The sequence below is a fragment of the Drosophila santomea genome, chromosome X, assembly GCF_016746245.2.
Source record: "Drosophila santomea strain STO CAGO 1482 chromosome X, Prin_Dsan_1.1, whole genome shotgun sequence".
NCBI classification, from domain to species: Eukaryota; Metazoa; Arthropoda; class Insecta; order Diptera; family Drosophilidae; genus Drosophila; species Drosophila santomea.
Window position 1 is genome coordinate 15,626,583 of NC_053021.2, and position 20,635 is coordinate 15,647,217.

Genomic DNA, 20,635 nt, shown 5'->3' on the forward strand with positions numbered 1-20,635 from the left:
ATGTGAGAGAATCTTTCCTTTATTTCGTCTTAAAGGAAAAGTATATACTTGCATATAAACAAGGATTTATTGGTTTAAGTCAAGGAATGTGATACCTACGATCTTAACGTAAATAAATTTCTGATTAAAAAGTAATTCGCTCCAGGCGGCGACTAATAATAATAGCTTGCTATAAGGATGCTCCTAATTTATTTACTAAACATTCAGTGCGTAGTTACATTTATTTTAAAGCAATTGTTGTTTCTTTGAAAGATTTATAATAGCTTAAAGTCATTCGCACTGCATTTTGTAGCCTCTTGTAGCTACTATACGTTATTTATATCGATATTTTGTGGGTTTGGACTAGATCTTCTTACTCGCTTCCTTAATTAATGGCATTTTGGCCTACTCCTGCTCCACGTCCTCTTCATCCTGCAGGGTCTGTGCCAGCAGCTCGTCAATGGGGTCTTCCTTCAGCGACTGGGTGATCTTTTCGAGGGCCAAGGGCTGTCGTTCACGCACCGCCTCGTCCTCCTCCTTGTCCAGTTGCAGGCAGGCCAGTTTGGAGAGCCTCGAGTGTTTGCTGCGTCCGGCATCGCGACGTCGCTTGCGTGAAGTGGATTTAAGTTTGCCCCCTTCTAGTTTCTTACTCTTATCCTTTTTAGCTTTCAAGTCTTCTTGCTTTTTCTTCTTGCCATCCTTGTGATCCCTGAGCAGATGCTTGGAAAGATTCTGTGCGCTGCTGAAGCAGCGGCCGCAGTCCAGGGCCTGGCACTCGAAACGCCTGCCCGAGTGGGCAGTGAGCATGTGCTGGCGGAGATTCCTGAGGTACGAGTAACTCTTGCCGCAGCCTTCCTCGTTGCAGGTGAACGAGGAGGCGCCCGCATCTTTGTCCGCCGCCTCCTTATGCTTCACCTCGAGGTGACGCTTCAGTTCGCTGGGCTTGTCGAAGGCGCTCTCGCACCGGTCACACTTGTGACGATTCTTTCCGTGCAACGTGTCGCGGCAATGCTGCGTATACAACGTCCACTTGTCGAACTTCAACGGGCAACCGGGACACTCGTACAGCTTGCAGCTGGGCTCGTGACTCTGGCACTGCCACTCCTGGAAGAAGCCGCGCGAGCACTTCGAGCAGCTGAAGGGATACTCCAGCGTGTGCTCCCTGATCTCGTGGCGCTTCAGCTTGAGCTTCTGCGAGAAATTGGCACTGCAGTGGTTGCAGGGATAGACGCGTGGGCTCTCGTGGGTCTCGCGCATGTGACGGGTCATATTGCTGACCGAGATGAACATCTTGCTGCATTCCTCCAGCGCGCACTTCACCGTCTTCATGGCCGCCGAATCCGGACGCTCGTGGGTGCTCCGCAGATGCCTCTTCAAGTGCGTTACAATGGAGTACGTCTTGTCGCAGCCCTCGTAGGAGCAGGCGTGCTTCTTCTGCAAAGTGCCGTGGTTACTACTGGCTATACAATGCCCTATCCCCATTTGCTATACTTACAATCCCAGTGTGGTGATATTCGTGGCGATCCAATTGGTCCAGCCGCTTGAAGGTGGCCTCGCATTTGGGCATGCTGCACGTGTACGTGGCCGAGCCGATACTGTTCCGGCGTCCCTGGCGCTGCTTGAACTCCTCCAGAGCGGTCTCCATGTCGCTGTCGCTTGCAATTTGCGTTCCAGGCATTTTGATGGAATTTTCTGACAATTCAAATTTCGTTTAAGCGAACAATTGTGACCTAGTGATGACAAATACTGTAGCTGGCGTAACTATCGTACCGTTGATTACCTATCGGTATTAGAATCAGTGTTGGAAAAGGTACTAAGTAGTTTTTAGTACATGGTATTTTTTTAATTTTAGTATTAATATACATACTAACAAACGGCTTCAAAAATAATATGCTCTACAGATAAATAATTCGTTATATAGCTTAAGAGGTTGGATTTCCAAAACACTTTGTGCGATTATGCTATTAGTACCCCATTTATAACAATTAAATCATAAAAATACAAAAGTTTCAAATATTTGCGCGCTTGACAGCTGCCGAGGAATTTCTCCATTTCCCAGTCTGGTCACACCACACAGTTGAAAGAAAATTTTTTTCTTGAAAAGGGAAACAAAGCAAAGCAAAAGGCAAAAGGGGAGACAAAGCAGCGAAACGGAGAAAATCAGAGGAGCAGCAAGCAAAGCAGGAAGGGATTGGATTGGATAGCAACTCACCAGAGATCGGCAAGGATCGGGAACAGGATGAACAACGGATTCAGCACCGGCGAGGAGGACAGTCGCGGGCACACGGACCAAACCTGCTGCCTAATCGACGACATGGAGCGGTGTCGCAACCAGGCCGGCTACGCCAGCTACTCCAAGCGCATCCAGAAAACGGTGGCCCAGAAGCGGCTGAAGCTCAGCAGCGATCCCGCCGCGCAGCACATCTACATCTGTGACCACCACAAGGAGCGCATCCAGTCTGTGCGCACCAAGCGACGTCGCAAGGACAGCGAGGACGACAGCAACGAGACGGACACGGACCTGCACGAGTTTCCCGATCTCTATCAGCTGGGCGTCAGCACGCTGCGCCGCTACAAACGCCACTACAAGGTTCAAGCGCGGCAGGGAATGAAACGGGCGCAGCTGGCGGATGTAAGTTTGACCTACTTTCAATATTAGGTGGGCATACCCACTTTAGTTGGGGCCGAATCATGTAGAAACACTGGTGTAAAGTGCTGTGTGATGCTACATGTGAAATTTAAATACATTCAAGTTGTGTTTCTTTAGTAACCAAGAACAGCCATGATGCCCATATGCATACGAAGTGCTTATCATTCATATAGATGAAAAACCTTACCATTTCATCCAAATTATCTTTTGTATCGCCCTATTACTCTTTATTTAGCTTATAAGGTTGTGCAGACTCTGTTTTAATCCAGATGCATACTTACACTTTTCTCCCGCAGACAATTATGAAACACTTCAAGACAATACAAATCAAGGAGAAGGAGATCATCACGGTCTTTGTGTATATGGTGAAGATGGGCGCGAATAAGCTGGACCAGAAAAACGGCCTTGGCAACGATACCACCTGAAGGCGCGTCGGCGGGCGGAGGGAGGAGGAGGACGCCGACGACGTTTTCTCCTTTTAACGCTGGCCAACTGCCAATCAAAAAAACACACTTCTCACATTGTTGCTGCATTTGCTGGACGTCAGCATTGTTGAACCGAACAAGGATAAACGAAAATACTGATAGTGAAATGCCCTTCTCATCTGTGTGACCCCCAAGAAACCCACTCCTATGCGCCCATAAAGCACCACTGCCCAAACCCTTTCCTCGACTCCCCGGAATACAAGTAAAATTCGAAAGGGAAAACTGCAATGAAAGAATGTAAGGAAAATGGCAACTGGTGCTCCCAAAACAAAAATAGTATAACGCGAATGTAAACCTAATCTTAAACAAGAAATTTACAAAACTAATTGTAGCCTTGGTCCGTTGTTAATAGCTCTTTATACACGCACTACATTAATAAACTATGTAAATTAACAAGAGAATTAACAGAAAACACTGAACACACTGAATCAAATAGCAACTCGTATCCTTAGGCTTAAAGACATGGCGACGCGAATGTTGTTCATTTAATCGTTTGTATTATAAATCAAGTTAAGTGGGGATGGCTAGACATCAGCAAGCAACAAGACAAGAAAACACCAAGAAACTTTAAACGAATCAAAGCACAATTAGACTTCAATGAAAGCAACATGAATCGGAAGCCAATATATTCTCGCTGTAAAAGTGTGAACGAATTAACATGCAATATTTAAACTTAAACATCATGTCGTTAGCCCCAGCGGGTTGGAAATATATTTTGAGCTCTAGTTTAAGCCTAACTTAGACGAACATCGGTTCCACAAATCAATTGGAATTCCGCATTAAACGATTTCTGTTAAAGCCTAGACTGATTTTAGCCATACATTTAAGCCTAAATAAAACTTAATAGAAAGCATTTTCTCTTAACTACATGACTATCACATCGGCTAGATGTATTGCCTGGCTTCCTCCTCAGAGTCGCTGTGATCTAGGGGAGAAACAGTGCGTTATCAATGGAACTCAGCTTTCATTAATTATTTTGATTGTTAACTTACTTTGTTTCTTCTGCTGCGGCTTTTTATTTGCCTTGTTTTTACTGCGATTTTGTTTACCCTTGCCTGCCTTCGATGTGGATGCTTCCGAGGGTATGGGCAGTTCCTGGGAGTCCTCATCCTGGGGTAGCCAACCGCTGGAGTCCATGGGGGCGTCACCTGTTTCCTGCTTGGACGGCTCTTCCTTGACTTCAATCTCCTCGACCTCTGGCTTCTCACTGATCTCGTTATCCAACTCCATTTTCTCGGTTGGAGCTGGCTGCGGTTCCTGCTTTTGGCAGCTCATCAGTTTATTGAAACTTAGTTTGTGTTGCGTATTTCCAATGAGAGCTACCAGTCCATTGACCAATCGACCGCCCTGCAATCGACGTTCTTCGTCCAGCAACAAGGCTTTGCGTACGAAATCCACCAGGGACTTGCAACGAGTCGCAGCATTGCGGGCACACTGCATGATGGTGCGGACATTTGTGGGTGCAGTGCCTCCGGCATTTAGGCTGCAAAGCTCCTGGTACGAGTTAAAGCTCAGGACAATTACTGAATCGGCAGCGTTCTCTTCCAGCAGCGTGGGATCCACTATTGGCTGCCCACTGCTCTTGTATATACAGTAGGTTACACTGACGGGATAGTGAAGGAATAGCAGTGGAATAAATTCCCGCTCCTTTTCCGTATAGATGCGCAGCTCATCGTCCGTAAACGTGACATCCGGTCGGCGGAAGTGCATCAATGCAGCCAAGGTGGCTATGGTGCTGGCGTCTATAAGAAATAACAGCAGTTAAATACATGAGATTATCTTAAAAAACGATCAAAGTATGGGCTCTTGACTAACTCAGATGGTCATTTAAAAGTTAATCAATCACCTTTCATTTTGATATTGGTGTCCTTACCATACAGATTACCGTCGTGGTTGAGGACATTGACGTCGACACGGATGCACCACACATGCTGCTCGGCGGCCACGCACAAAGACTCCAGATCGACGCTTCTGGAGCTGCGGAATGTCCTCTCGAGCAGGGAGTTCAGGGTGAGCGATCGCTGGTCATGTGTGGTCTGCACCTCGTCCAGAAAAGCCACGCCGCCAAGGTTCACGTTCAGCTGGAGTTTGCCCTCGTTGGGCCGAGACGTGGCCGGTGCGCCCATGTCGCAGGTAACGTGGGTTAGCACCTTCGTGTCGCCCATGGACACCGCCACGGTACCCCAATCCGCGCCGAAGGTCAGCTCCACATCGCGGCACTCGTTGGAGCGCCGGCCATCGAAGCGCTGGTTTTGCTTCACCGCCAACTGAACGAAGCTACGCTCCGGTTTCGATTTGCCCGGCTCGAAAAGATTCGAGTTCATGAACATCCTGGTTTTGGGGAGGATCCTTCTGCTTTGTTTTGAATTCTGACTGAATTTGGCCGGCTTTTAAAAACGTGCAGACTGCGGCGATGCCACTTTGCTCCACTACATGCTGCTCCGGAACTGGTTACCTCGGAACTGGAACTATAAAAGTGCGTAATAAATATTTAGCAATTGTATTGTTTTGTGCAATTAGAGGGCAATTTGTGGGGCATCAGAAGGGAGACTTTTTACGCCGTTTCGTTGTGCATTTGTGGACAAATGAATATTTAAATTGGCTACCCAAATTAAATAAATGGTTCTAACTTCCATTATGGAACCTATGAAAAATGTTGGGTATGCAACAAATTTAGTATTTTTAATTAATTATTAAATTTTTAGTATTGTCGATATATGTACATGTATTTATTTATACCGCGTTATCAGATGGCAACATTTAGTTTTACTTGTTCGTATAATATATTGCCATGTCAATTCAGTCGTTTTATTAAATATTACAACATCAACATTAAAACAATATATTGTTTAGATTGTGTTCGGTTCTAGCAACGCAACAAATAAAAAAGAGTATATTAATTCATAAAAACACCGTTACCAGCATAAATACGGCTGTTTTAAATTATTTTTAAATTATAAACTAAAAAATATTAAATTTCGTTAATTTACTTTGAACCTAGTAGTTGTTTGTGACTGGTTCGCCAGATAAGAATACATTTATAAACCTAGAAAGCTCATATACGAAATAATTCCAAAACAATATGGACCACTTATTTATTGAAATGTTCTACTTTACGTCAGACTTAAGAAGCCATTATGCCGCCATCTTTATTTTTAAGAAGCAAAAATAAGTGACTGGTTCACAAGGCTTAGAATCAGCTACCGGACCGATAATTGAACTAGAATGCCAGCAGCGTTCGCTTGACAGTTCTTGCAGATCTGGCAACGCCGCCGCTGAGTGTCGTTCTTTTTTGTGCTGGTTTACTACATAAAAGTGCTGCTCGCTCTACGTTTGTGCAATAAATAAATTATTATCATTTTCAACCGGGCGGCCAGAGGAGCCCTCTTTTTGGGCAGAAGGTGGAAACAAAGGATTGCCAACCGATTTCCTGGCTAAAACCAATATCAAAACCAAGAGTTTGGTCCAAAGTGCGTGCGAGTGTGTTGGTGCGTTTCGCTTCGCGTGTGAGTGTGTGTGTGCGTGTGTCGTCGTAGCAGCAGCACCAAAGAAAGAAGAAGCAGCAGCAACAGCAGCAGCAGAAAAGGAGCAGCGGAAGAAGAAGATTGTCCAGGCACATTTGCCGGAACGGGAAAGAACCCGTAACTTGGAAGGGACACAAGGCAAGAGAGACCGTGAGAGGAAAGAGAAATGCAACAACAACCGGAGTCAGGAGGCGAGGAGAGCTGGCTGGAGGAGCAGTGTCACCGAGAAATCCACGGTCAGCACGATGAATACGAACGGGAGTTTGTGCGTCAGCGGGACAACAATCTGGGCACTGTTTGGGGAGCATTCCAGGATTCGGCCACCGCCGTTGCACAGCTGTACAGAGGTGAGTTGATTGCGACGGGGGCTGGGGGATAGATCCCGTTATCCCTTCCAAGGGCGTAGGCTTCCATGCTTTTTTGTTACTGTTCTTTGTGTTTCCATTTCGTCTGACTATCTGCATCTGTGTGTGTGTGTGTGTATAGTCTCTCTTCAAAAATAGTTTTGGGCGAGGTATAAATAGAACAGCCAGGAGAAGAAGAATAGGAGGTAGCAGCAGCCCGGCTTTCATGAAAATGCAACTTCCCTTCTCTCTCGCTCTTCGATACTACGCATTATCAAAATGCAGAAAGGGCTCCAGTGTTGCTTTTGCTGTTTTTGTTTTGGGTTATAAGCAATGAAGAAGGGGGAGATGCAATAGAACAGGGAGCAAGCAAAAGAGAGAACGAGATGGCACGAAAAGAGAGATGGCAAGTGCAATGGCTATGGAAAATAGGGAGAGCGAGAGGAAAAAAGGGCAGAGGCGTCGCCTTTAAGAATGTTCATTGCCCATATTTGTTGTTGCTGCCGACCCTGTTGTTGTTGTTGTTGTTGATATCATTAATCAACATGTGCGTAAAGGCTCATCTGTTTGCTTGCGTGCGTGTGTGTGAGAGAGTCGAACAGCTGTTTTGATTTCGTCATTGTTTTCGGCTAGCGAAATACAAAACAAAATGAAGTAGGGAACATAGGTGTAAGATTAATCTCCCATGCTCTTTGCCTTCTCATTCTTGTTTTTTTTTTGTTTGCAAATAATTTCGAGTGCCTATTGCCATCCCTCTTGCACCGCATTCTTGCTCTTCCTCCGGGTCGATAACGGCTCTTCTCGTTCTCTCTGTCTCCCTCTCGTCCTTTTTCGTCCTTTCGTGCAGCAGGTGTGCAAGGAGCAAGGGTCAAACGAGAAAAGAGAATGAGAAATGGGAAAAAACGATCGACAGGTCGGACATGTTTGTTTCTATTGTTTACTTAACACAAAGAATAGGTTTTACAAGGCTTGCGAGTTCGCCATTTCATTTCACCATGTCCTTATATCCTGTAGCTATATATATAAATTAATATCTTAAGGTAATAATTTACCAATTTAGCAATGGACTCAACTATTAAAATACGATTCACAATTTTAAATACTTGTTTTCAAAAGTTATACAACAAATATCTCAAAGCTAAAGTATCTGATCTATTGATTGCATTTTCCCCTACAATACATTCTGTATTTTGTAGCACCACATTTAAATCATAGTAAAGAATGTAGAACACTAACCAAACCAAAAGCAACACTGAAGGATAGAAATTTAAAAAAAAAAAAACTACTAAATAACTGGATATAATAACATATTTCTGCATATTTTACAGAGCGCTCATCGAACACATTTTCCTCAGACACAGGCGCCCTTTGGCTGCCCTTCCAGACCGCAGCTGGCACTGTGACAACACTCTACAAAGGTGAGTCCAAGTCGGTTCCCCAAAAGAATCCTGCCTGACTAATCCGTGTGCATTGATCTTCTCCAGAATCATGTGATGGTCTCAAACGCACCAGCGACGCTGCCATTCAGTGCGGCTACCAAAGACGCACTCGCGAATTGGCCGATTGGGCGCGAAGCAAAAAACGCCGCATGATACGGCGCGAGGATCTGTTGGCCTATCTGGCCGGAAAACCCCTACCGCCATCCAACACAAATCCACATGCCAATCGTCGGTGAGTCGCCGTTGCAATTTCCACCAAGCCAGCCCATTTAAAACTGGATCCTTGCATCTGTTATTTGCAGCTCGCCGAAGCCGGAGCATCACCACCAGAGTGGCAGTGGTGGCTCTGGCCTGGGATTCCACGGCTCCGGACTGGGCTTGACTTGTGGTCCGCCCACAGCTGCCGGCGGTGGACATTTGCTGTCCGCCGGAGCAGGCGGTGGCCGTCAGGAAGGAACGGGCGGAACCGGCGGTGGAATCGGCGATGATTTGCACACCTTCAAGGAGGCCTTGGTTTTGCGCCCACGGTTAGTTGAGGGGTTTATCATGCGTTTACTCCTCACTGCGACTGCTTTTGGAGGTTATCCCAGGAAACATGTGTATTTCAAGTTCAGCCACTGCAAGTTTTGAACAATCCCGAAAGAATTTTCTGAAAACGACGAGAATGAGTGCAACAGGAAACATGAGAATACCTTTTTTGGCATATGCATTGAAAACTGGTTTTTGCAATCTTTCCAAAACTTAAAGACGCGCGGAAATATACAGAGTTGTTATTATTTTATTAGAAAAAATAAAGTAAAAAAGAAGGATTTTATTAAGATGGTTGTTCAGTAAACAATTTAGCTAATCAAGTGCCAATTTAAAGCTAGCTAATTGAGGTGGACTAATAAATGTTCTTTATGTTTCAGTGGCCCAGAACTATTCGCATTTGTTGCCAACGAAATCGCGCGCCATTGCAAGCGTCCCGGCAGTCCCATCGACGACAAAATGGACATTTGCCACTATAGCAGTAAACGCCAGCGCTTCATGTAATCCACAACCAATTGCGATCCCAGCCCAAAGCCAAGCTCCTGGTCATTAGGACACCAACCAACTCCACCTTCTGGCATCGAAAATGAAAAAGAATAACATAAAGAGCACTGCGCGTAAACTGAATGAACGGCCGATATGATGTCGATGGCATCCGAGAACATAAATTGTACATTTGATTTAAGATTTTCCGTTTAAGAATTGCATACCGTATTTTTCTTACAAAAGCAATCCCTTTTAACCCCACTTTGTGCACATTACATGCAGCAAATGTACGTAAAAACACACAAAATCACACATAAATAAGGTTAAGTTATGTTTTAGTTAATAGCACTTAAGTAAAAAGTCATGTCGATTGTAATGACACCAGAAGATGTTTATGTTGATGAGGATAATGCTGATAGTGGGCACAAACTGTTAATCATTGTCATCATGCATTAATGCGAAACGGAGTGAAGAGTTTAGGAGTACGATATCTGTTATATGCCAGCTGTGCGTCTGATTTACGATTAAGCGAAGCAGTAATATTGAATGGTATTGTAAAATGTATAACCCCAATTTTTTTTTTTTTTTTTTTGCATTATGCAAACCACAAATGAAGCTGTGTAAATAACAAAAATAAGAGACACTTCAAGAAAATCGCAATAGAAAATCGCAATAGAAAATCGCAATAGAAATATAATGTTATATATATATACACTATTTGTATATGCTACTTAAAGCCGCCTATCCCGCCTTATTTCATCCAATTTCCGGAACTTGCAGCTCATGATGCCGCATATGTGTGTGGTGTCTTTCCCCGAAACAGAAAACAAATTTCCACCTAACGAAATCGAAATTAAAGCGATAACATTGTACTCAAAACTGAAGGCGGAGGAGGAGCTGAAAGGGAACTCTGATCTAACTATGTGCAATGATCGGTTCAAAATCTCCTTATATGTATATACAGTGGGTAACCATATCTCAGAGTCTCGATAAGATATAGTTCTATTGGCATGTAAACTGTATTCTTATTTGGTGATTCGAGTTACGAGCCTGTCATTACCTAAAGTTCGATCGGGGAACCCAAACTAAAACTATGATGTGCAATCCGTGGTGATTGTCACTTCAAGCTAGCCAGGTTATACCAGATACCCAACATCTATTTATGCAGATAGCTATGTATATGAATAGAATACGATGATGTAACATTGATCCACGTAGTTCGGCAAATGAAGTTGGAAAGTGAAATCCGGAGGCAGAAAATTACTAAAGCTAAATATTGAGGAAGCAGGAAGCCGGATAAATTAATTGTGTATCGGCGCGAAGTCAAGCGGCAGTCGAGAGTCGGAAATCGAAGTCCTATGAAAATATTGCGTTGTAATTATATGTACTAAAACCTAAACGATTATTTAAAAAACAAATGCATAAGAAAATCGAAAAAAAAGAACATCATTGCAGAAAACAACCTACAAGAAATCCGAAAACAAAATTGTAAGTTAAATAAAAACGTATGAAAAAAAAAAACAGAAAAATTCAAAGCAAATGTGGTTTTTATTAAACAAGGGGTAAATTAACACAAAGATTATATTTATCAGCGAGCTGGAATTCGTAAAAATCTTGTTTTTTAACGCCCAAATCGTTTTTACCCATAAAATAGCTTTGGAATTTTACATTGAAATTCATTGCTATTTTTATTTCGTATTTCATTAATATTAATTACATTTTGTATATATCTTGTGTGTATATATATATATAATTTTATTTCCATGTAATTTATGTTTCGTTTGTTGATTTTGTTGACTGCTCAAAGCTGGCGAATATGTTCGTTTCGAAGGTTATCTAAAATTAGCCAAGAAAACTAAGCGAAAATATATCCTGTTCGCAGTTCTGGGATGTTACACTGAAAACTCAAGGCGCCATAAACAGAAACAAATTTGGAAAATATCATAGAAGCTTTTGAAGACTGCGAATTTCAAGAATACAAACTATCAACCGAATACGTACTGCTCAATTCAAATTATTGGCTGTTGGCTATTGAAGTCGTAAGATTTACTTAAAGCAGAGCCAGGACTTGTATAGTTTCCCATTAAAAGTAAATAATAAATTAGCTCAAAAAATAACTATCAAATATAGCAGTTAGTTATATCCCCAGAAGACGTGAGCTGGGCTTTCCACATAGATATTTCTAAATGTAAAGCGATGAAAATGTGTGCCAGAAGCAGCTCTAATCATAAACATTTATGGAACGAATAGAACTCCCTTTTTTTTACATTTTTCTTCGTTTTTTGTTATCAACAGCAACAGAAACAAGAGAGTGGAGCACAGAGTTTCGTTTAGCATAGTTATAGGATATTGATTTTGGGCGAAGGGAGGGGGGATCGGGGATGAAACAACAATTCAGATTTAGCAAGGTTTCCTTCTCTACAATAATGTGGTTTATTAATACATATGGATATTTCTTCATATTGTATATTATATATAATTCATTTGATTTACTTAGTTGCTATGCATGTGTGTGCCTTTTAAAAACAGAAAAAAATATATATATTGCCCTGATCCCGATTGCGTTCCTCTCAAATTATGTGAAACCATAACTAATCCAGTAAGCATTCATTTGAAACTAAGGCTAATAAAATTCAATCCATGTCTAGTGTTTCATGTTCGATTAAATCAATTCCGATTTCACACAATGTGATTAAAGCCGAAAACGGGAACAGGTGGATAGATCTGCATAATTTCTTGTATTCCATTTAAGGTAGGGGTGTAAAACAAGCGGATCAGGGAGAATTGGGAATAGAGTTAACAATAAATTATATTGGTATGTAGTGCGTCCTATCTCTCATCTGCGGAATGTCCTTTTTACGTGCGTGTGTGTCGTGTGTAAGTACTCAAAAGTTGAATATTTCACTTCAGTTTAGCTGTTGCAGTGTTCGTGTTCGTGTATAACTTGATTTAAACTTAGTATGCATTTTTAATTGCATTATCTCGACGTTAACAAATTACATTTTAGTATAATTTCCATACAAATTATCGTTACTTTCATTTATACAATTAACAACCAGACTAAATAGTTCGCTACAAATCCCCGCTCACTGAGAACTCCGCCCACCTTCATCATACTTCTCCAATTAGAGCGAGACGTAATTACGCAGATAGAGGGAGTGGGAGAGAGAGATAGATGGTGGGCGAGTGGTGGGCGGGGAAACTAATACACAATTTCAATTGAATTAAAAATCTTTAACTTTAACGCGTGACGCCCTTGCTGAATGTTCTGTTCAATCTTTTGGTCTTATTCAAAACGATAATAATTTGCTTGCAAATGGTGAATAAAAAAAAACACATCTGAAGAGTCTTAAACATAAAGTTCTGGGGGGTAGGAGCGCAGCAGCAGCAGGAACAGGATGATGTCTATCTAGAACTGCACCCAGTTGGCATTGGCCGAGTTCTGTTGTCCCTGGTTGCCACTGGAAAACAAGAATTCGCGTTGTAAGAAAGATTCAATGCCCCTTTGTAAATCACAAGCCAATTCGCTGTTTAACTAGTCGATAAACATAGTTGGGTATAACACCAGTTACAACTCACCCGGCGGATGCATAGTCGGTCCATTCGGATCCTCCAGCGGCGGGTCTGTGGGCAGGCGAAACGCCGGGACTTTGCCGTACCGTCGTGGCTGCGGCGGCGGCCGGTGGCGGAGCGATCTTTCCAAGGCCACCAGGCGGCGGTGGCAGCACGCCCGAGGAGCCTTTGTTCTTGCCAGTGCGCGAGGATCCCTCGGAACCATCCTTTTTCTGAAATAAATATCAAAATTCCAAACATTAAAAAAGTTTGATTCAGCGTTTTCTTAAGACCAGAATCGCTATCTTGGACCACAAACCATAATGATCAAGTTTCAGCTGTTCAGATAAGCTGATTAAGCAAAAAGAGTGGAATGTGCACATCTTCAACAAAGTGGCTTTGAAACAGAGACTTCGTTACAGAAGCTGATTAAGCACAAAGTGTAAAACTTGACCAGATGCCTTATGGAAATGGTTGTTTAGCGCTTAAAGTCCATGCAGTTGTACCCACCGTTATCCTCATGTTGATCTTGATGGTCTCGCCCTCCTTGAATCCCAGACCCAGCTCCTGCTTGGGCTCCGTCTTCTCCTTCTCGATCTGCTCCTGGTTCTTCACCCACTTGAAGTGATCTTGTAGCGCCACATTCAGATCGAACGAATCTGATCGATCACCAAATCCGAGGCCCAGGAATGCCGATCGTCCATTATCGTCCTGCACGCGGATGACAAAGTACCGGGAGCTGTCGGATACCGCCTCAATGGCCACGCCGGGATATGTGTCGATGGGGCAGTTGGCGAACAGGGCACCACTGGTCTTGTCCTCCAGCTTCAGGACGACGGCTGTGCCCTTGGCCACCAGTCGCATCCTGCCCGTCCAGGTGGGCTCTTTTAAGTTCCAATCTCCCGCTCTGTGAATATGCATTTGAAACAAGAAAATTACTTTAATTAGTTATCTTTTCTTGCGGAAATTGTATGTACTCTGATAAGGAAAGTTAAATATATTATTTAGGTCTGAAAATCTTACAGAAAATGAACGACATGGACTTTATCTGGCTCTTCTAGTCTAAGAATTCTTTCATTTTGATAGTTTTCAGTTTTCAGAAGTGAAGCTACATATATAATCATATGGGTGCTGAAGAAATAGTCGGTATAAAGAGCAATATATCTTGTAAGATAATTGAGGGACTCACTACACGATGCTATACACAAGCCATAAATTACATTAGAAATAACCGGTGGAATGCAGAATGTGGTTCTTGTAGATTAATTCACCAGGCACTCGATTAATAGATTAATAGGTCGTTCATAGCCATTTAATTATAGTATACCCTCAATATTTGAGGTATTCTGTTAATTTGTGTTATTTGCTCACCTGAGCGCAGTTAACTGTGAAATAAACAGCAACAAAAGGAAAACAAAGAGAGTGCCTGCAAGTAGCAACAATTACACGCACGCCAGCGGAGCTTTTTCGCTGCCCCCCGTTTTTTTCTGTGTGTATTTCTGCTTTTTCTTTTTGGTTCCCTGATACGTGTAAGTGAAAATGTTCAACAATAATTGCACCAAAAAAAAAAATCAATTGGAATTGAACTTCACAGCCTCAGCAGCAGCAACAACAACAAAAAGTCGTGGTGCCTGTAACCTTGACTAAGAAAGAAAAACATAATTAATGCATTCTTACACCCCGGGGTGGATATATACACATATATATTTAGTTATATGTGCAATGAGTGGGCGTTGAAATGCACGAGAAAACTTTCAATTTTGGTGGCAGAAAATCCAAAGCAGGGGGCGAAAAAAAAATAGTCGCCTCTTTTCCCAACCGATTTGTCCACTTACCTATAGCCTCGATTGCTTGCACGGGGCGGTATTTTGTAGATAAACACCTCCGGCTTCACGATCAGCACACTTTCGTACTCCATCTTATTCGAAATTCAACTATTTTTGATTTTGTTTATTATCTGAATTTTGCCAAGTGTTTTTTTTTTAAGCTTTAGCCAGTGTGACCGGCGAGCGATAGCCTGCATATACCACGAGACCCCTAAAAATATACCAGCACAAAGGAATTTATATTTCAAAATTATTTAATTGATTAAATGAACAGGCATTTGTTTAAAGTTTAAGGACTAAGTTCCATTCGAAATTACATTACGTAATAGTTTAACTATTACTGAAATTTATATTATTATATTTTTTAGTAGTTTTACGAAATGCCAGTGTGGCCGTGGCCGCAATTTCTCAATCAAATGGCGATGAACAATCGGGTGCGAATTGTTGTGGTTGGCGATTCGGGTAAATAATGGGCGGCAAAGGCTCTACGTGCCACTAATCCCCTCGAGAATTGCCTCTTCAGGTGTGGGCAAGACCTGCCTGACGCATCTGATCGCCCACAACGAGTCCCTCATCCGTCCCGGCTGGACAGTGGGCTGCAACATCCAGGTGAAGATTCATGAGTTCAAGGAGGGCACCGCTCGCCAGTGTCCCTACTTTGTGGAGCTGTTCGATGTCGGAGGCTCGCTGAGCCACAAAAACACCCGCAGCGTCTTCTACACGGGCATCCATGGCATCATTCTGGTGCACGACCTCACCAACGGCAAGTCGCAGGAGCAGTTGCTCGACTGGCTTTATGAGATCGTTAACAAGGAGGGCAAGGATACGTACAAATCGCGGTGCACATCCATGCCCCCATCGCCGACCACCCCACTGAGCAGCTTCTCATCAAACACCTCCGGCACGGATGGCCACATCCGGTTCGACATGGAGGAGTTTCTAGGCGCCACGCAAACGCCCATCCTGGTCATGGGCACCAAACTGGACCTCATCGACGAGAAGCGGCAGCCCAAGACGGCGGTGAAGAAGGCGGGCGGAATAGGTGCCTCCAAATGCTACAAGACAAATGTTTTCTCCTTACATTCATCCATTTCATTATCCACCAGCCGATAAGTGTGGCGCCGAGGAGATTTGGCTGAATTGCCGAGACAACCGGAGTCTGGCCGCTGGAACCACTGATGCCGTGAAACTATCCCGCTTCTTTGACTGTGTTATCGAGAAGCGCGAATCGCTCGGCGGCAGCGGAGGCCACGTATTTGGAATGGGCGGCTTCACCGCCGGCAGTCCGCCCGATAGACGACGTTATGGCCCAACCAGTGCCAAGCTGGAACCAAGCGCCGTGCCCCTTCTGGAGACCAACGACCTCAAGTGACTAATGCATTCAATTCAATAGTATATAACGTACGAGAATCATAAAAAACGATTAATTCCATGATTAATCAGACTTACTCTTGAAGAGCAAATGTCATACAGTGCAAATGCTTTAGGTGGCCGCCTTGAGCAAATCTCGATACCAATCGGGCAGGATTTGGTGTTCCGGGCCGCGGAGCACTTCATAGTGGGCGCGCTTATCTTGAAAAGTCACCTGGACCACCGCAAACGGATCGTTAATGGTCACCAGCAGCTTCTTAAGATTGCGTAAGAACTGTTCCAGGAACCAAGCCATTGCCGATGGATTCCACGGCTTGTTGTGGTTCAGTGTACGTGCATCGATCTTATCGATCTTCTGCACCAATCCCTTGGCGTCTCGCAGTCCCACGTATATCGTATCGATGGCCACCAGGAATGACTGACTCCACCAGTTGGCCGACTTGTACGAATCGAAGCTGCGCATTTGGTGTCTGTTCATATTAAAGGCGCTGGTCTTCAGCTCCACGAAATTCAAGGAGTCGAGCACTTTGGGATCGTTGAAGTCACTAATGGGATTATGGATAGATTATGGATTATGGGAATGGATAGACCATTGATCATTCATAAACATGCTGAATTGTAAACCAATAAGTGGCATTAAGCCCTGGACAACTCACACTGGCTTCAAGCTGTCCACACAGTCCAGTTCGGCGCCGTAGAGTATCCCAATCCCGGCCAGGTTCACGCGATATACGCCCATAAACTCCTCTGCCTCGTTGACCGGCACATTGGTGATCGGCTTGCCCTGCGCCTGGGCACTGGTCAGGTACTGCTCAAACTTGAAACCCCAGGAGCACATGTCCAGCTGTTTCTTGCTCATGTTCTCGTTCTCCCACTGCTGCTCTGGCGTTTCCTCTTTGGCCATATAGACGCTGCCGTTGAGGAGAGTCGCCTTGATGCGGAAAGTGCGATTAGTATCATACTGCAGGCACATTATCTGCCGCAAAATACCACGCAACGTTATAAAGTCGGTGTCCAAGAAGAGGTTTCCCGGATCGGAGCTCCGCTTGCGGAGCAGTTCCTTCTGGTGATGCTTGATATAGAGCAGCATATATTCCAGATCCCGTTTGATGTGATCGAGGGGCTTGCGGATCACATCCTCTATTCCATCGTTGAGATCGAGCGGCAGCTCTGGCCACGGTTGGCCAGCCAGGTAGCCGGCATGGCTGGCGTCGTCCACATAATCCCGGCTAGCGTTTATGCTGCAGACGCCAAGGCATTTCGGGCGGCTCATCGAAGGGAACGGCCTAGTGTACCGCCCGCCCAGCCGGTGCTGCTGCCAGGGCACATTGATGAATCCCGTGTTCTCGGCCATTTTCTTCGCCTACACGAATTTTCCAAATTCAAACAGATTATCCGGAATTTGAGGCTTAAAACGGGTTAACGCCTTTGACTATGGTTGTGTTGAATATCAAGTGAAGGCGATTAATATCGAAAGTTGAATTGGGTTTTAAATGATGATAGATTAAATTATGATGATGTCTGATGAGCGTGCGCTTAGTAATTGTGATCTGAAAAGTTAGTGCGAGTGATGACAGTAATTCTTTTGAGAGTAGAAATCATGACTCTTCGATTTGTTTTCTAATCTGCATGAGCATGTCTATTCTAGAGCTGATATATGAGTTTTATCAAACATGTTTTTGTTTATAAAAGTCGTTTAGTAAATGAGCCAAAAAATCCTTTCTCAATTTACAATTATTTAAAAAATAAAGCACTATCGTGATAGTATCGAATATTTCAATAAAAACCATCGGAAATATCGAATGTTCCAACCATCCATAGTTTCCCAGCTCTAGTCTATTCACCACAAGGTGTTTACACATTTAAATCAAACAATTTGTGTGACCTTAGTCACAAGAATATACTAAATAAGTACTTGGTTCTTCTAAAAAATACCAAAATAACACGAACACCTTCAAATCCAAATTCGGGTTTGTTATTTGATTTGTTTTTTGTTTTTATTCGAAACCACCAAACGTGGCTGGCCAATGAAGCATCTCCTGGAGGAGCCCGCGGTACTGGCCGACCTGCAGGTGCTGCCGGAGAAGACAGGTTCTGTGCAGGATCGGCAGGAGGCCGCCAAGAGTACTGCAGAGAATTCCGCGCCTGACGGAGGTTTGCCGGTCACTGGAGACGATTTGCTGCGGGAGAAGGATACTCTCGGCCAGCTGGCCTGCAGTCTGCACAAGCTGTCCAAAGACGATCACATAGTCATCGACCGGTGCGTAGTAAGCCCTTTTTGGCTGCTTTTATTATCTCACTCTGTGACCTTGTAATCCTGTGCAGAAAGCGCAATCAGGTGATTCGCACGGATGCAGTGACGCAGCAGATAACGATTTACCGTTGTCCGGATCCCGCCGGCATGGGTATTAGTCCGCCGATAGAGAAAAATGCTCTGAATCCACCTCCCAAAGTGGGAAGACCATCGAAAAGAGCCAGTGCGGTTGCCACAGCTCCTGTGGCTAAAAAACCAGCTGTGGCGGAGCAGAAACCTGCTGCCGACACCCATCGCACCAGATCCGGTCGCCAGGTGCGTAGCTCAATGCCACAGCCCGCTCCCGTGGCCAGTGGTCCTGCCGTGGAGCCAAGTTCTGCCCGCTTGCTGGAGATGCTGGTGGCCGACTTGCGCGACAAGGACTACCGGGCACCCATGCCAGCGCCCAAAAGTACGATTGTCAGCAGCAGCGTCAGTACAAGCCAGGAACCGACCACAACAACCACTCAACGAGCTGTGCCCAAGAATGCCGTTTGTCCGGGCTGTGGGAAGATCTTTCTGGGACGGCGTCTGCAGCGTCACTTTGTCAAGTTCCCAGAGCACATGCCCCGTCCGGGCGAGCAGCCACCGCCTGCAGCTGCAGCAACAGCTACAGCACCATCAACAGCTCCTCCTCCGTCCACGCCTACGCTGTTCGGGCTTTTGACCGCCCAACTGCAACGGCATTCGCATCTCAGCGAGGAACAGCGATCTGATCTCTTTCTGAACGAACTCAACGACTTTGTGGAGCAGCTGCAGTTGCGCAGCCAACGTCTTATACGAAATACCTCTGGATTGCATTTTGTAAATGCACGCATAGCACGAGTTTTGGGCATACCCGAGGGTCAGTATGCCCTGGATATGTCCGCCATGGAATCGCCGCTGGCCCCGATGCCGGAACCGGAGGGAGCCGCCTTGGTTGCCGGCGGCGGTAGCGAAAGAGCCCGCAATCTGGTGGTCTACGCAGAGCTGAGTATGTCGCTGGACGATCCACTCACTGACGAGGCTGCACAACGTCTTAATCTGTCGGCGGGCGGTCAACTTCATCCGCCTTCTGAGGAGAGTTTGCTGCGGAATGTAAGCGATCTTATGCAGCCGCCAGTGGCAACTGCTGCTCCAACCGTGAACCACGGCTACGATCATGCCAGCGACAATGCCGTGGAGGCCCTGACCATGAAGGAAACGCCCAACACAGAGGCTATTCTCGATCTCAACGTGGACTTCTTTCAGTTCAACCCGAATTAGAAAGAGCAATTCATTCGGAAGCGGTTATCTAGCCTTGGAGAAGATGAATCCTATGATAGAGTGAAAGGTATTTCAACTACTTTTTACGTTGAACATTGAAAAAGTTGTATAATATGAAAGTTTACAACATTTATTTTATTTTTTGGTGTATATTGCATGAAGAAAATCATTGAAAATATTAATTAAGAAGATTATTAATGGATTATGTAAATATAGAAATAAGGAAGGAATGTCTTAGACAAATTTTTTTTGAATAGTATTTTGAATTTTTACTGAAGATTAAGGTTAATATTGAAGCTGTATTTCTAAAAAGAAACCAAAAGAAAAGCCAAATAGCTTGCCATTAGTAGGCCAATGTAAATGGATGAGTGGCAAAACAGTCCCTGGCTGATGGAGATTATTTATGAAGTACTTAACTGGCTCACGAAAGATGCCTATTAAATGAATTTAGCCACCTTCAGTTTTGAAATGGATGCGTTATTATTTGCTGGAACATTTGGTGGTGATAAAAAATCTTGGCCAATTTAGTTTAATGTATGCTGTGGTTTCCATCCGTTTTTCATATTTGTGTTTACTACACATCAATTAACTTGATCGCACTTTTAATGGCGTTCAGCTAAATTGTAAACTTTTGTGAAAATATGATTGCTTTTGGTACAAAGCTGCTGCTCTAATCCTTTTTAACACGTTCATATGTATATAATATTTCTAGAATATCTGTATTGAATAGCGTGCGTGTATCCATGTTTACTTTCAGGTGTAAAGTTTATTTGCCTCGGTGTAATCGTATTTTGTGGCCATCCGCTTGATTTTCCAAATTCCTGAATGGCAACGGGGTGGCTAAAATCAATTTGGCAGTTATCACTGCAAATGGACGACCGTGTTTGCTCTGGATCAATATGATTAAAGCTGA

General features: G+C 44.1%; 8 protein-coding genes across 10 annotated transcripts; 4 read left to right on the plus strand and 4 right to left on the minus strand.

Moving 5' to 3' along the window:
* Positions 1-48: 48 nt before the first annotated feature.
* On the minus strand, positions 49-1,735 carry LOC120456616 (zinc finger protein 184). Its single transcript, XM_039643538.1, has 2 exons — positions 1,475-1,735; positions 49-1,413 (listed from the first exon to the last, which is right to left on the minus strand). Exons 1-2 carry the CDS (start codon positions 1,655-1,657, stop codon positions 385-387), a joined length of 1,212 nt encoding a protein of 403 aa, XP_039499472.1. The 5' UTR covers positions 1,658-1,735; the 3' UTR covers positions 49-384.
* A 312-nt stretch (positions 1,736-2,047) lies between these two features.
* On the plus strand, positions 2,048-3,515 carry LOC120456260 (histone deacetylase complex subunit SAP30 homolog). The gene is made up of 2 exons (XM_039642983.1): positions 2,048-2,611; positions 2,926-3,515. The coding sequence occupies exons 1-2, from the start codon at positions 2,219-2,221 to the stop codon at positions 3,052-3,054; spliced, it is 522 nt and encodes a 173-aa protein (XP_039498917.1). The 5' UTR covers positions 2,048-2,218; the 3' UTR covers positions 3,055-3,515.
* Positions 3,516-3,797: 282 nt separating this feature from the next.
* LOC120456259 (exosome complex component rrp45) lies at positions 3,798-5,557 on the minus strand. Its single transcript, XM_039642982.1, has 3 exons — positions 4,988-5,557; positions 4,107-4,856; positions 3,798-4,039 (listed from the first exon to the last, which is right to left on the minus strand). Exons 1-3 carry the CDS (start codon positions 5,442-5,444, stop codon positions 3,999-4,001), a joined length of 1,248 nt encoding a protein of 415 aa, XP_039498916.1. The 5' UTR covers positions 5,445-5,557; the 3' UTR covers positions 3,798-3,998.
* Positions 5,558-6,364: 807 nt separating this feature from the next.
* LOC120455065 (UPF0472 protein C16orf72 homolog) lies at positions 6,365-10,165 on the plus strand. The gene is made up of 5 exons (XM_039640917.1): positions 6,365-6,985; positions 8,311-8,400; positions 8,467-8,653; positions 8,724-8,948; positions 9,330-10,165. Exons 1-5 carry the CDS (start codon positions 6,805-6,807, stop codon positions 9,451-9,453), a joined length of 807 nt encoding a protein of 268 aa, XP_039496851.1. The 5' UTR covers positions 6,365-6,804; the 3' UTR covers positions 9,454-10,165.
* Positions 10,166-11,844: 1,679 nt separating this feature from the next.
* Positions 11,845-14,997, minus strand: LOC120455066 (NECAP-like protein CG9132). Its single transcript, XM_039640918.2, has 4 exons — positions 14,823-14,997; positions 13,498-13,894; positions 13,015-13,220; positions 11,845-12,896 (listed from the first exon to the last, which is right to left on the minus strand). Exons 1-4 carry the CDS (start codon positions 14,903-14,905, stop codon positions 12,845-12,847), a joined length of 738 nt encoding a protein of 245 aa, XP_039496852.1. The 5' UTR covers positions 14,906-14,997; the 3' UTR covers positions 11,845-12,844.
* Positions 14,998-15,166: 169 nt separating this feature from the next.
* On the plus strand, positions 15,167-16,248 carry LOC120455064 (rab-like protein 3). The gene is made up of 3 exons (XM_039640916.1): positions 15,167-15,275; positions 15,337-15,855; positions 15,920-16,248. Exons 1-3 carry the CDS (start codon positions 15,194-15,196, stop codon positions 16,183-16,185), a joined length of 867 nt encoding a protein of 288 aa, XP_039496850.1. The 5' UTR covers positions 15,167-15,193; the 3' UTR covers positions 16,186-16,248.
* On the minus strand, positions 16,046-17,817 carry LOC120455063 (decapping nuclease DXO homolog). Of its 2 annotated transcripts, XM_039640915.2 has the most exons (3): positions 16,841-17,817; positions 16,263-16,729; positions 16,046-16,185 (listed from the first exon to the last, which is right to left on the minus strand). In XM_039640915.2, exons 1-2 carry the CDS (start codon positions 17,536-17,538, stop codon positions 16,297-16,299), a joined length of 1,131 nt encoding a protein of 376 aa, XP_039496849.1. In that variant the 5' UTR covers positions 17,539-17,817; the 3' UTR covers positions 16,046-16,185; positions 16,263-16,296. The 2 variants fall into 2 exon arrangements, with proteins under 2 accessions (XP_039496849.1, XP_039496848.1); XM_039640914.2 differs by having other exon boundaries at positions 16,178-16,729.
* A 282-nt stretch (positions 17,818-18,099) lies between these two features.
* On the plus strand, positions 18,100-20,616 carry LOC120456399. 2 transcript variants are annotated; one of them, XR_005616830.2, is made up of 3 exons: positions 18,100-18,444; positions 18,510-19,789; positions 20,480-20,616. XR_005616830.2 is itself a non-coding variant. In XM_039643228.2 (2 exons), exons 1-2 carry the CDS (start codon positions 18,212-18,214, stop codon positions 19,720-19,722), a joined length of 1,446 nt encoding a protein of 481 aa, XP_039499162.1. In that variant the 5' UTR covers positions 18,100-18,211; the 3' UTR covers positions 19,723-20,191. The 2 variants fall into 2 exon arrangements, 1 of the variants encoding a protein (XP_039499162.1); XM_039643228.2 differs by lacking the exon at positions 20,480-20,616 and having other exon boundaries at positions 18,510-20,191.
* Positions 20,617-20,635: the final 19 nt, after the last annotated feature.

Bases quoted from the DNA above. Each gene is read 5' to 3' on its own strand.
- LOC120456616 (XM_039643538.1), bottom strand. From the start codon at position 1,657: ATGCCTGGAACGCAAATTGCAAGCGACAGCGACATGGAGACCGCTCTG. The intron at 1,414-1,474 runs GTAAGTATAGCA...GGCACTTTGCAG, and splicing joins AATATCACCACACTGGGATT to AAGAAGCACGCCTGCTCCTA.
- LOC120456260 (XM_039642983.1), top strand. From the start codon at position 2,219: ATGAACAACGGATTCAGCACCGGCGAGGAGGACAGTCGCGGGCACACG. The intron at 2,612-2,925 runs GTAAGTTTGACC...TTTCTCCCGCAG, and splicing joins AACGGGCGCAGCTGGCGGAT to ACAATTATGAAACACTTCAA.
- LOC120456259 (XM_039642982.1), bottom strand. From the start codon at position 5,444: ATGTTCATGAACTCGAATCTTTTCGAGCCGGGCAAATCGAAACCGGAG. The intron at 4,857-4,987 runs GTAAGGACACCA...TATTTCTTATAG, and splicing joins CCACGACGGTAATCTGTATG to ACGCCAGCACCATAGCCACC. The intron at 4,040-4,106 runs GTAAGTTAACAA...TTTCTCCCCTAG, and splicing joins GCCGCAGCAGAAGAAACAAA to ATCACAGCGACTCTGAGGAG.
- LOC120455065 (XM_039640917.1), top strand. From the start codon at position 6,805: ATGCAACAACAACCGGAGTCAGGAGGCGAGGAGAGCTGGCTGGAGGAG. The intron at 6,986-8,310 runs GTGAGTTGATTG...CATATTTTACAG, and splicing joins CGTTGCACAGCTGTACAGAG to AGCGCTCATCGAACACATTT. The intron at 8,949-9,329 runs GTTAGTTGAGGG...TTTATGTTTCAG, and splicing joins GCCTTGGTTTTGCGCCCACG to TGGCCCAGAACTATTCGCAT.
- LOC120455066 (XM_039640918.2), bottom strand. From the start codon at position 14,905: ATGGAGTACGAAAGTGTGCTGATCGTGAAGCCGGAGGTGTTTATCTAC. The intron at 13,895-14,822 runs GTAAGTGGACAA...GCATATTCACAG, and splicing joins GCAAGCAATCGAGGCTATAG to AGCGGGAGATTGGAACTTAA. The intron at 13,221-13,497 runs GTGGGTACAACT...TATTTATTTCAG, and splicing joins AGATCAACATGAGGATAACG to AAAAAGGATGGTTCCGAGGG.
- LOC120455064 (XM_039640916.1), top strand. From the start codon at position 15,194: ATGCCAGTGTGGCCGTGGCCGCAATTTCTCAATCAAATGGCGATGAAC. The intron at 15,276-15,336 runs GTAAATAATGGG...TTGCCTCTTCAG, and splicing joins TGTTGTGGTTGGCGATTCGG to GTGTGGGCAAGACCTGCCTG. The intron at 15,856-15,919 runs GTGCCTCCAAAT...ATTATCCACCAG, and splicing joins GAAGAAGGCGGGCGGAATAG to CCGATAAGTGTGGCGCCGAG.
- LOC120455063 (XM_039640915.2), bottom strand. From the start codon at position 17,538: ATGGCCGAGAACACGGGATTCATCAATGTGCCCTGGCAGCAGCACCGG. The intron at 16,730-16,840 runs GTGAGTTGTCCA...TAATCCCATTAG, and splicing joins GTGGACAGCTTGAAGCCAGT to TGACTTCAACGATCCCAAAG.
- LOC120456399 (XM_039643228.2), top strand. From the start codon at position 18,212: ATGAAGCATCTCCTGGAGGAGCCCGCGGTACTGGCCGACCTGCAGGTG. The intron at 18,445-18,509 runs GTGCGTAGTAAG...AATCCTGTGCAG, and splicing joins GATCACATAGTCATCGACCG to AAAGCGCAATCAGGTGATTC.